The following is a 13,436-nucleotide window of genomic DNA, read 5'->3' on the forward strand; positions in this document are numbered from 1 at the left end:
ATGATGACTGACCCATAAGGTTGTATTATTGACTAGGACTATTGCATCCTGCATGAATGACTTAAAAGTATTGTTGCATACTGTTTCTTTCTAGTCATTTTAAGACATGCATGGCTAATTTATATGCATTAGCTACACATGGTTAGTCAATGGAAACATCGTGCGATTGTAAACAACATCATAATAGGACACTTGTGTCTGCTTGCTGTATCCATGAGAAGAGATGTACCCACTTATTATGTTTCCAAGGGTAGCCTCCTGCGCGAGTTTTGCTTTCACTTCCCCGCGTGTTTGTCGTATACGCACCACGTGACCCTTCGCCACCCTGGGTACACTCGATTAGTAAAGCCAGTTAGACGTTGACGCAACCAGGGAGGGCGGAGCTCGCCGCCGTAGTACATCGAATATCGTCGGTGAAATAGCACAATTGTTTCCCTAACCAGTTGCGAACATTATAACGACGACGCTGACTCTTTGCTTTGCTCAATGTCCTTCATCACCTGCGTTACGCTACGTTATTGTTTTGTTTTGTTACTAACTCCTCCCCTCACAGCCGGGCTCGCCGTAGTTCCAGCGGATAATAATAATAATAATAATAATAATAATAATAATAATAATAATAATAATAATAATAACTTTATTTGTATAGCGCTTTTCCTGCAAACGTTGCAGCTCAAAGTGCTTTAATCATTATATAATCTTAATTTAATTATTTTGTAACTAACTTAAATGCAATATTAAAAGGATGGGTTTTTATCATCTTAATTTAATTATTTAGTCATTTAAAGGCAATATTAATTTAAAAGATGGGTTTTTAGTCTTGACTTGAACATATTTGCTGAGGTTGCATGATCCCTAATGTAAACTGGCAGTGCATTCCACAATTTGGGTGCATAAAATGAGAATGCAGCCTCACCAAATCTCTTCTGGATTGATCCCGGGTATGTATGCCCCTATGGAAGGTCCCTGGGGGGTAATTGTTCCCATTCCAGTGCATACACCACCCACCCCATGCACAACTTCCAGACACCTTCCAGACACTCGTACAAATCGAGTGGACCTACTCTCTGGTCAACACGCGCCACTTCCTCTGCGGAAGTCATTATGTGGCTGACAGGGAACTGTAGTTTTGGGAACTGTAGTTTTTTCAGGGAACTGTAGTTTTATTTTGAGGGAAAAACTCCACCCACCCGGAGTAAAACTACGTACAAATCGCGCGCATCCATCATTTTTTGCTGTCAACAGAGCACCAGATCGCAGAGGAGGTGAACCCAGGGAACTTCTGCTCCAGGTTCTACTGGTGGGAAACATTGGGGTACGTATGTCCATTGCAATGCAACTGCATTCAAAGTAGCGTTAGGTGATGCATCTATAGGTTACAGAGCTGCACGGAAACTAATCTGATCTACTTTAACTTTAACCCATATCATTTTCTGAAGCTTTTCAGAGACAGTGCTTCTCTTATATAGGAACTTCTTGTTTTTCCTCTGTGAGAGATTGGGCGAGTGAATGATCTTGGGCTAACCCTAGATTCTGTTGACTTATAATATAAGTATGACTGAGTGGGGTTGTGTTGTGTTCACTAATATACCATTGGATGTGTTTCTGTGTAGGAGCTGGAGCCCAACCCAGGCTTGATGACGTCCTTGATGACGTCAGACAATGTGTCTATGCCCTCCTTCAAAGATTACCCCACACACCATCCCTTTATTAATATGCATACACACCATCCCCACTGCACACACACCACACCACCCAGCAAGGCCTTCCCAGAGAGCAGCCATGCAGGTAACGAGAAAAAGAGAGAAGGTGTGTGTGTGTGTGTGTGTGTGTGTGTGTGTGTGTGTGTGTGTGTGTGTGTGTGTGTGTGTGTGTGTGTGCGTGTGCGTGTGCGTGTGAGCGTGCATGCATGCATGCGTGTGTGTTCTCCTCAGTCAGTTAACTCTGACTAGTGTTGTATCTGGTCGTCATGGCCACAGTAGGTGCAGGTGGTGGTGACACCTTACACCACTCTACCTAAAAGGCTCAGCTGATATCGTCCCTCCGCCCATCCCTCTATCCCACATCTTATCCATCCATCCATACATCCCTCTATCTATCCCTCTCACCCATTCAACTGTCCTTCCAAACAACCCCCTTCCCTCCTCTCAACTAAGTGAGGTTGCGGCTGATTGAATGGCTATTTGTCAGTGTTTGTGACAATATATACTAGGGATCTCCTGAGGGGAATACACTGAATATTTGTGTGTGTGTGTGTGTGTGTGTGTGTGTGTGTGTGTGTGTGTGTGTGTGTGTGTGTGTGTGTGCGCGCAGCTATCTTGTCTGCTTTGAGGAACCTTCAGGAGAAGATCCGAATGTTGGAGCGGGAGAGAGGCAGAGCAAAGCGGAGTTTTGACAGCTTGGAGAAAAATACAGCAGCCACTGTCTCACACACACAGAGTGAGAAAGACGCATTACTCAAACTCACACAAAGTGACAGAGATGACACCCACAAACGCGCAGACATACACACTCAGAGAGACACAAAGACAGAGACTAGTGACCAGCCAGCATGCAACCAAGGTAAAGACATGTAACCCCTAATGCTGAAACTACACTGGCCGCGCTCATGGGCCGCTAACATACAAGCGTTGCAAATTTCTCGCTATTCTATTCAATCATTTCCCCCACATCCCAAGCAAGCGTCTGAGAGCATTTGCAAGTGCCTGTTTTCCTCCGCGTGTGTCAACTAGAAACTGGTTCTACTAAGACGCTTCGCTCTAAGCTCTTATGCTTGTGGGCACACGTGCGCTGCCAGTGTAGTTTCTGTGTAACCCTCATTGGAGTGTTTTATAGTGTATTATTCTCCAAATGAAGAGCTGTATTTGGTAGTAATCAAATTCTATTCTTCTCACATTCCGCTTCTCTCGCTCTGTCTCTTTCTATCCTTCCCCCTCGCTCTGTCCTTCTCCATCTCTCCCTATTACTCTCACTGTTTATACTTCTGCACATTAGATACTGTACATAAACTACCTAACTGTACATAGCTCATAACTGTATATTCCTCTAAACTAAACCGATGTTTACACTACTACCTCTGCACATACTGTGTATTGCATAGTCACCTATCACTACCATTCTTGCTCTTTTTATGCCCTTTCTATCACTATTTGCACTTTTGGTTGGATGCTTAACTGCATTTTGTTGTATAGTACTTGTACTCTGCGATGACAATTAAGTTGAATCTAATGTAATCTAATTTCCCCTTCTCTCTCTATCTTGCTCCTTCTCAGAGCTGCTAGCACAGTTAGCTTCGGCGGAGTCCCGCTGTGTTCTGTTAGAGCAGCAGCTCGAGCGCATGAAGAGGACTGTCCGCAACGCCAAGGCAGAGAGAACCACCTTGCTCAAACAACAGGTTAGCACAGGCCTCTGCTATCTTAGCTTAGCCCTCAGCTAGCCAAAGCCTGGCTCGAACCCGCAAATGACATGTGTTTAATATATACAGTACCAATCAAAAGTTGATTTAATTGAGTCAATTGAATGGGGGAAGTGTGTCCAAAATGTTGACTGGTACTGGTATCTGTTGTGTTATTTCACAAGCACATTAACAATAACACCACAGTGTCTATGATAAAGGCTACAGATTCTTGACACTCTCAGGTTTCTATGGAGACAGCCAGGACAGCTGTCCAATCACATGACCGTGACCCTGATCAGGCCGCTAGCCACGCGCGGTTACGGAAACTAGAGCAGCTGGAGCAGGAATACCTTAGACTGACCAACACACAGAATCGCACCGAGGTATACACAGAACAACACACACACACACACACACACACACACACACACACACACACATCCAAAGCCTAATAATTTTACTCTGTTACACTTGTGTAATGTGACGTTACAAATAAACTTGAAACACACACACACACAACCATACTGTATCCAATACAATATCTGGTAATAATGTCATTATTGTGTTTGTGTGTGCGTGTGCGTGTGCGTGTGCGTGTGCGTGTGTGTGTGTGTGTGTGTGTGTGTGTGTGCGTGCGTGTGTGCGCCAGAGGAAGATCCGAGAGCTGGAGATAAAACTACTGGAGGAGGAACACCAGAGAATACTGGTGCAGGACAAGGCCAAGCAGGTACTGTACACACACACACACACACACACACACACACACACACACACACACAGACACACACACAGACACACAGACACAGACACACACACACACACACACACACACTGAGTTGACTGTGTTGTGTTCTACTCTCGCATGGATGGTCTTCAGCTACAGACAGGTCTGGATGAAGCCAATAGGATCCTCCTCCAGTCAGTGTCACCCCACCCACCAAGAAGAAGAGAGAAGAGACACGCCTCCAAGGTGTGTGTGTGTGTGTGTGTGTGTGTGTGTGTGTGCGTGTGCATGCGTGTATGTGTGTATGTTTGTATGCGTGCATGCGTGTGAGTGAGACTCCAAACATTTAAGGATAAGTTCAGATTGTTGTTTTTAACCAAAGCAACATGTTGGAGTGTGAATGGCATGTTGTAGAAGGGTACAGACACTTCCTGTGTGATTTCTCTTGCGTTGAAACGTAGTAGCACCAGTGATACCCCTCATCAGGCTACAATGGAAGAAATGTGGGCGATCAAACAATTAAGCAACCATTATGCATAGTCCCCCTGTTTCAGGGTACCCAAAAGTGTTGGGACAGATTTATCAAATGTGTCGTGCATTTATAATTAGGGTTGGGTATCGTTTGGGCTTTATCTGATACCGGTGCCAAACCGATACTTTTAAAACGGTACCGGTACCGATACTTTTGATACTTAAAAATAATAATATATACATGTATATATATATATAGGCTATATAATAACACGGTCGACAACATGAAACAGCATACAAAGTGTTGTCATTTCTGAATGGTGAAACCAATATGTACACAAATACCGTCTGAAAAAGCTGAGAAGTAATTGTTTGATTTTCTATCTAAACCTTGTAGAGAGTGTAGAACCATAATACGATGCTTCACTGCCCCATTGCTGACGCAGGGTGTCCTGTTACTGACGCAGGGTGTCCTGTTACTGACGCAGGGTGTCCTGTTACTGACGCAGGGTGTCCTGTTACTGACGCAGGGTGTCCTGTTACTGACGCAGGGTGTCCTGTTACTGACGCAGGGTGTCCTGTTACTGACGCAGGGTGTCCTGTTACTGACGCAGGGTGTCCTGTTACTGACGCAGGGTGTCCTGTTACTGACGCAGGGTGTCCTGTTACTGACGCAGGGTGTCCTGCGTGTAGGGCACAGTAGTAAACTTGCTGACAAACGTCATCAATCCTTTATGCAGAGTACAAATATTGAATTAATATGCATCCTGATATTACAGTGACCTCTTTTTTTTTGCAGCCCTCACACACCCAGCCACACTATAGACTGAGTTTAAGGGATGTGCCCTTTGTGTCCGGAATGGTACGCGGGCACACACACTCACTCACACACACACACACACACACAGGTTTTCCAAGGTATTCAGCTCAATGAATGTACTAATGTTTAATCCTAAAGTCTAATCCTTAATGTGATATGTACAATGTTACAGTTTACAACCAGCACCAGTGACTGATACCATCCCTAACTCTAATCTCTCTCCCTCCCTCCCACTCCCCTAGGCTGTAGGACGTAGCCACTCAGTCAGAGCCAACGTCCAGTCGGTTCTGTCTCTATTGAAGCAGCACCAGCCTGTCCTCTGTAACACGCGTGTCCTCTCTAACAGTCTAACGGTCCAGAGCACGGCTCATACTGCAGGTCACAGCCGCTCTGATGGTAGCTCCGCCTCCTCCGGTGGGGAGGAGTTAACAGAGCTGCTACAGGCTCTACAGGAAGAGCTCCGACAAATGAGCATGTGAGTGTGTGCGTGTGCGTGTGCGTGTGTGTGTGTGTGTGTGTGTGTGTGTGTGTGTGTGCACGCGCTTGCATGTGAGCGTGTAACTTTGTGTTTTAGTTTGCAGTTAAAGCTGTATGTGTGTGTGTGTGTGTGTGTGTGTGTGTGTGTTCCTGTGTGTGTGTGTGTGTGTGTTCCTGTGTGTGTTTCGCAGGGTGCAGCAGGAGCTGGAGCAGCAGATCGAGGTGTGTGTGTGTGGGCATGAGGAGAGGAGAGAGCTGCAGAGGGAGCAGGAGAATCTACTCAAGAGGATGGCAAGAAAAGGAGAACAGATCAGCAAGCTACATAAACACCAAGCACAGGTACACACACACACACACACCAAAAGACGGAGGCTACTTGTCGGCACACCGTGCGAGGGGAATGTCTTCAGAGGTTGTCGTGAGAAGCCTTCTCTCTCAGCAGGAGCTTCTCAAATATCCTCCCTCCGTATTGTTTTAGAGTGCTTGGATTGGTCATTATTATTTGTTTTGTAGTCAAATTTACTCTGTAGATTATGGGATGATGCAAGCATATTTTCTCTCTCTCTCTCTCTCTCTCTCTCTCTCTCTCTCTCTCTCTCTCTCTCTCTCTCTCTCTCTCTCTCTCTCTCTCTCTCTCTCTCTCTCTCCCTCCCTCTCCCTCTCCCTCTCCCTCTCCGTAGATGGAGAGGTTAAGAAGGGAGGTGTGTGATCAGAAACTAGGGAGAAGAGGGGAGCTGAGAGTGACCACCACAGTGACCACACGCGGTCGATCTCCCGGAGCGGTCAGGGTTCGACCTGGCGATCGCAGTCAGAACAGCCTGAGACTTCTTAGAGACATGAAGGCACTGCAGACCTCGTTACGCACCTGACCGCGACACAACCGACTACTGACCAAAACTCAACCGATTGCTCAGACTGCACAAGACCAAGCTCACTGGTGCTACAGAGATGCAGTCACTCAGTAGACAGCTGAATGGTTGCAGGATCAAGTTTCAGGTTTATTGTTACGTCACATTACACAAGTGTAACAGAGTAAAATTCTTAGGCTTTGGATGTGTGTGTGTGTGTGTGTGTGTGTGTGTGTGTGTGTGTTTGTGTTGTTCTGTGTATACCTCGGTGCGATTCTGTGTGTTGGTCAGTCTGAGGTACTCCGGCTCCAGCTGCTCTAGTTTCCGTAACCGTGCGTGGCTTCACCGACCATTTATAGGCAACTATGGGCGTTAAAAGGGTGGGACAAGACGCTCGTTCATGTGCGCAAAATGTTGATTTATAAGGGGAAGCAGGTGTGGGACTTGCGCACAGTTTTTAGCTTTATAAACGAGGCCCCAGCTCTTTGACCAGCTTCTCACAGAATTCGCTCACTCCGGAAGTGAGAGCAACAGCGCGAAAGTCATTCAGGCGAGTTACCTTGTTCTTTTTCGGCACAGGGATCATTGATGGCTGACTTGAAGCAGGAGGGAACTATACCTGTGGAGAGGGAGAGGCTGATGCTGTTGTTCTCAAAGCGGGCTTAGAAGCTATTCAGCTCATCCTGGGGGAGAGCCAGCTATACAGTTAGGTCTCCCTTTGAGGATCAGATATTGATGTATAGTATAGGTCTCACACATGATCAGTCAGGGGATCAAGTCATAGACTTTGTACTGGCCGTGTGTGTGTGTGTGTGTGTGTGTGTGTGTGTGTGTGTGTGTGTGTGTGTGTGTGTGTGTGTGTGTGTGTGTGTGCGTGTTTGTGCATGCTCGCTCATGTATGCCAGTGAGAGAGATCACAGGATAGAGTAAATATGTTTAGTAAATAATTTAGCTTATTAAACGAAGCAGACTATACAGTGTTATATGTTGAGTCACTACGGGATGAGGATAGATTGTAATTTAACAATTTGAGTCATAAATATGTTTTTTTAGGAAAAAAGCTCCATTGGCCCACATTCATTTTACACTCAACACTTGGTGTGTGTCGTTTGCTGGTAGAAATCACTGTTCAAATGACCTTTTGTGTGTGTGTGTGTGTGTGTGTGTGTGTGTGTGTGTGTGTGTGTGTCTCCCCCAATGTGCACCAGCAGCCTATATCATTCTGCCCCTATGTGGCCCTGCTAGTTTGGTGATTAATACTCATTAAGAATGAGTTAGCATCGGTCTGTCTTTATGTTGTTTTGGAGTGAGTACGTTGGTCAAATGTTTGGATATAATAAACGATGTATTTTCTACAGTAGTATGTGAGTGCAGGGGTGTTACCGGGCCCCTAACATGTTTCAGAATGTATCCGATTAAAATAACGCACTGAACAATAAATGTACTTTTGGTACCAGATTTTTTATGCATGACTTTTAGGTGAAATACTGTACCATTCTACACTCCAAAGCTGTAATAAAAAGGTTAGAATGTTGAGAGGAATAAAGACAACTTTTACTTTTACTACTAACTATTATGTGAATAATTATATACATGCCTGATGTGTGTGTGTGTGTATGTATGTACTGTATGTATATGCCTGTGTGTGTGTGTCTGTGTCCGTGTACATTCTCATTCATGGAGCTGTTGGTTTGGCTGCCTGCTGCAGCTTCTTCTTCACCGTGGCACACTTGAGGGTGATCTCTGCGTTCCTGCGCTTCAGCCCCTCCAGCCTGTCCTCCAGGCCCTCCGAGGCGTCCACCTTCTCCTCGAAGTCCCTCAGCAGGCTGTCGTTCCCCAGCAGGCCGCGGCGCTGACTCAGCTTGAGGTTGTCCGTCCGCAGGCCGTCCATGGCCCGCTTGGCACGCGTCAGCAAGTTGGCCACCTCCGCCTTCACCCCGGCCAGCTGGGCCCGTTTGACCCGGTTCTCCGTCTGGAGCTTGAGCAGCTCCTCGTTGCGCTCCTCGATCTTGGTCTGGAGCTGGGTCAGTTCCTCCTTCTCTCTCTGGAGCTGATGGAAGAGGTCCATGTACTCTTGGTAGTCGATGCCGGGCCTCGTCTCTTCGACGGGAGAAGGGTCTTTATCTTCCTCTTGCGTGGGGCTACAGCTCTCCCTCTCCGGGGTCCCTGGGTCCAGCGCAGGTGGTCTATCTTTTTCGTGATCATGGTCTGTGAGCACGAGGCTGCTCTCACGTGATAGAGGTTCACCAATGAGGGGGTTTATCTCCGGGGCCTCCCCCTCTTCGAAGGTCTTGCTTGAGGGCAGGTCGGCTCCAGTGGACACCTCATCTCCAGACACCTCCCCTGGCTCAGATGTGGCTGGGTTGGTGGTCACCTCTGTAATCTCTGATATGACTTCTTGTCCACTCTGATCAGCTCCTCCCTCCTCAGCTGTGACTGATTCATCTGCAGGGGAATCTGCTCCTTCCTGGTTGTCTTCAGAATTAGATGACTTGTTCTCTGGGGGCTCTTCAGATGGTGTCTGTGGGAGTTGGTCAATGCTCTTGTTTATGTTTTCATTTCCAGTGTTAGGGTCATTTTCTCTCTGGTCTACCTCCCCATCCATGACTTTATCCCTATTCTAAAACAAACTAGGAATTAATATGTCAGTGACCTGACAAGTGGTAAGGCAAACTACACTATAACTATTACAACATATTTTGGTGAAAATTCTATCAAACACAACACGTGTTGTTCTGGAAAAGTCTATAAAATGAGGTCAAGAAATCCTATGCAAACTTCAGAGAAGTCACCGTTCGTTAATAAATAAACATTAGTGTTTTGAGTTGTCGTGGAAACGAGGTATGTCAGCCAATCACAGGCGTTTGCGCCACGCAGCAGTCTGAGCGGAGACGCGCCAGTACGCATGCGCCCTCCCCCAGGGTTGCCAGATGGGCTGGGTTACCGTCGAATGGGCTACTTTTGATCACACTGGCCCGGAAAAAAAGCATTTGGGCGGTTGGGCTGGCCTGGATGAATAGCATTTAGGCGGTCTCAAAATGTCAGTGCCTGAAAGTTACAAAAAAGTGAAGTCAAAACACACTAGACACAAGCGCGTCGCTAACAAGCGGACAAGCCTTAATGTCGAGCCCTGTGTGTGTGTATGCGTGCAAGTTCAGAGAAATCACACACCAAATCAACATTTTGGAGTGTGAATGGCATGTTGTAGAAGGGTACAGACACTTCCTGTGTGATTTCTCTTGCGTTGAAACGTAGTAGCACCAGTGATATCCCTCATCAGGCTACAATGGAAGAAATGTGGGCGATCAAACAATTAAGCAACACTTTTTATGCATAGCCCCCCTGTTTCAGGGTACCCAAAAGTGTTGGGACAGATTTATCAAATGTGTCGTGCATTTATAATTAGGCTTGGGTGTCGTTTGGGCTTTATCTGATACCGGTGCCAAACCGCTACTTTTAAAACGGTACCGGTACCGAAACTTTTGATACTTAAAAATAATAATATATACATGTATATATATATTTATAGGCAACTATGGGCGTTAAAAGGGTGGGACAAGACGCTCGTTCATGTGCGCAAAATGTTGATTTATAAGGGGAAGCAGGTGTGGGACTTGCGCACAGTTTTTAGCTTTATAAACGAGGCCCCAGCTCTTTGACCAGCTTCTCACAGAATTCGCTCACTCCGGAAGTGAGAGCAACAGCGCGAAAGTCATTCAGGCGAGTTACCTTGTTCTTTTTCGGCACAGGGATCATTGATGGCTGACTTGAAGCAGGAGGGAACTATACCTGTGGAGAGGGAGAGGCTGATGCTGTTGTTCTCAAAGCGGGCTTAGAAGCTATTCAGCTCATCCGGGGGGAGAGCCAGCTATACAGTTAGGTCTCCCTTTGAGGATCAGATATTGATGTATAGTATAGGTCTCACACATGATCAGTCAGGGGATCAAGTCATAGACTTTGTACTGGCCGTGTGTGTGTGTGTGTGTGTGTGTGTGTGTGTGTGTGTGTGTGTGTGTGTGTGTGTGTGTGTGTGTGTGTGTGTGTGTGTGTGTGTGTGTGTGTGTGTGTGTGTGTGTGTGTGTGCGTGTGCGTGTTTGTGCATACTCGCTCATGTATGCCAGTGAGAGAGATCACAGGATAGAGTAAATATGTTTAGTAAATAATTTAGCTTATTAAACGAAGCAGACTATACAGTGTTATATGTTGAGTCACTACGGGATCAGGATAGATTGTAATTGAACAACTTGAGTCATAAATATGTTTTTTTTAAGGAAAAGCTCCATTGGCCCACATTCATTTTACACTCAACACTTGGTCTGTGTCGTTTGCTGGCAGAAATCACTGTTCAAATGACCTTTTGTGTGTGTGTGTGTGTGTGTGTGTGTGTGTGTGTGTGTGTGTCTCCCCCAATGTGCACCAACAGCCTATATCATTCTGCCCCTATGTGGCCCTGCTAGTTTGGTGATTAATACTCATTAAGAATGAGTTAGCATCGGTCTGTCTTTGTGTTGTTTTGGAGTGAGTACGTTGGTCAAATGTTTGGATATAATAAACGATGTATTTTCTACAGTAGTATATGAGTGCAGGGGTGTTACCGGGCCCCTAACATGTTTCAGAATGTATCCGATTAAAATAACGCACTGAACAATAAATGTACTATTGGTACCAGATTTTTTATGCAAGACTTTTAGGTGAAATACTGTACCATTCTACACTCCAACGCTGTAATAAAAAGGTTAGAATGTTGAGAGGAATAAAGAAAACTTTTACTTTTACTACTAACTATTATGTGAATAATTATATACATGCCTGATGTGTGTGTATGTATGTATGTACTGTATGTATATGCCTGTGTGTGTGTGTGTGTGTGTGTGTCTGTGTCCGTGTACATTCTCATTCATGGAGCTGTTGGTTTGGCTGCCTGCTGCAGCTTCTTCTTCACCGTGGCACACTTGAGGGTGATCTCTGCGTTCCTGCGCTTCAGCCCCTCCAGCCTGTCCTCCAGGCCCTCCGAGGCGTCCACCTTCTCCTCGAAGTCCCTCAGCAGGCTGTCGTTCCCCAGCAGGCCGCGGCGCTGACTCAGCTTCAGGTTGTCCGTCCGCAGGCCGTCCCTGGCCCGCTTGGTCCGCCCTAGCACGTCCCTCTTCCTGGCCACCGCCGCCTCCGCCCCGGCCAGCTGGGCCCGTTTGGCATGGTTCTCCGTCTGCACCGACTGGAGCTTCTCCTTGACGTGGGTCAGCACCTGGACGGTGCCGGTGGTCTTGCTCCGCAGCTTGAGCAGCTCCTCGTTGCGCTCCTCGATCTTCTCGCCGTACGTGCGGTTCTCGATCTTCAGCTGCTCAAAGTCGATCAGGTGCAGGCCCACGCCCGGCTCCTCGCGGCTGCGCAGCGTGGCCCCCAGCCGCCGCGTCTCGTTCTTCAGCTTGACGTTCTCCAGGCGCACGCGCGCCAGCTCGTCCTCCCCGCGCCGCTCCTGCGCCTGGAGCCGCTCCGTCTCGGCCCGCGCCGCCGCCTTGCCCGGGCCGCCCCGGCTCAGCGCCGCCACCGCCACGTCGCGCTTCGCCGCCGCGAAGGCGCTCCGCTCGCGCTCCACCAGGTCCAGCTTCTCCTGGGTCTGCAGCCGGAGCTCGTCGGCCTGTCGCCGGGCCGCCTCCGAGTGGCGCCGGTGCTGCCGCTTCAGGTCCTGTATGGTGGCCATGTACTTGTGGTAGCGCTGCTCCTTGTCGGACACCGAACCCTTGTCCTTCTCCTTCTCCGGCCGCGTGGCGTTTCCCGTCTTCTTGCGGAAGTACAGCACCAGCTTTGTCTGGAGCTGGGCGTTGTGCTGGGTCAGTGCCTCCGTCTCTCTCTGGAGCTGATGGAAGAGGTCCATGTACTCTTGGTAGTCGATGCCGGGCCTCGTCTCTTCGACGGGAGAAGGGTCTTTATCTTCCTCTTGCGTGGGGCTACAGCTCTCCCTCTCCGGGGTCCCTGGGTCCAGCGCAGGTGGTCTATCTTTTTCGTGATCATGGTCTGTGAGCACGAGGCTGCTCTCACGTGATAGAGGTTCACCAATGAGGGGGTTTATCTCTGGGGCCTCCCCCTCTTCGAAGGTCTTGCTTGAGGGCAGGTCGGCTCCAGTGGACACCTCATCTCCAGACACCTCCCCTGGCTCAGATGTGGCTGGGTTGGTGGTCACCTCTGTAATCTCTGATATGACTTCTTGTCCACTCTGATCAGCTCCTCCCTCCTCAGCTGTGACTGATTCATCTGCAGGGGAATCTGCTCCTTCCTGGTTGTCTCCAGAATGAGATGACTTGTTCTCTGAGGGCTCTTCAGATGGTGTCTGTTGGAGTTGGTCAATGCTCTTGTTTATGTTTTCATTTCCAGTGTTAGGGTCATTTTCTCTCTGGTCTACCTCCCCATCCATGACTTTATCCCTATTCTAAAACAAACTAGGAATTAATATGTCAGTGACCTGACAAGTGTGGTAAGGCAAACTAAACTACAAAAAAATATTTTGGTGAAAATCCTATCAAACACAACACGTGTTGTTCTGAAAAAGGCTATAAAATGAGGTCAAGAAATCCTATGCAAACTTCAGAGAAGTCACCGTTCGTTAATAAATAAACATTAGTGTTTTGAGTTGTCGTGGAAACCTGGTATGTAAGCCAATCACAGGCGTTTGCGCCACGCTGACCGGAGACGCGCCAGTACGCA

At 47.5% G+C, this 13,436-nt stretch overlaps 2 protein-coding genes across 2 annotated transcripts; one reads left to right on the plus strand and one right to left on the minus strand.

Annotated features, from left to right (window-relative positions):
- Positions 1-955: 955 nt before the first annotated feature.
- Positions 956-6,758, plus strand: LOC308173901 (centrosomal protein of 57 kDa-like; the record flags this gene model as incomplete). The annotated part of the gene is made up of 11 exons (XM_080548954.1): positions 956-973; positions 1,614-1,788; positions 2,314-2,439; positions 3,273-3,394; positions 3,640-3,780; positions 4,047-4,124; positions 4,275-4,367; positions 5,392-5,454; positions 5,655-5,887; positions 6,081-6,228; positions 6,570-6,758. 11 exons carry the CDS (start codon positions 956-958, stop codon positions 6,756-6,758), a joined length of 1,386 nt encoding a protein of 461 aa, XP_080405080.1.
- A 4,876-nt stretch (positions 6,759-11,634) lies between these two features.
- Positions 11,635-13,146, minus strand: LOC308173902 (cilia- and flagella-associated protein 184-like; the record flags this gene model as incomplete). The annotated part of the gene is made up of 1 exon (XM_080548955.1): positions 11,635-13,146. One exon carries the CDS (start codon positions 13,144-13,146, stop codon positions 11,635-11,637), a length of 1,512 nt encoding a protein of 503 aa, XP_080405081.1.
- Between the last annotated feature and the right edge of the window lie 290 nt (positions 13,147-13,436).

This window comes from Nansenia antarctica (assembly GCF_963989245.1).
Source record: "Nansenia antarctica genome assembly, chromosome: 19".
NCBI classification, from domain to species: Eukaryota; Metazoa; Chordata; class Actinopteri; order Argentiniformes; family Microstomatidae; genus Nansenia; species Nansenia antarctica.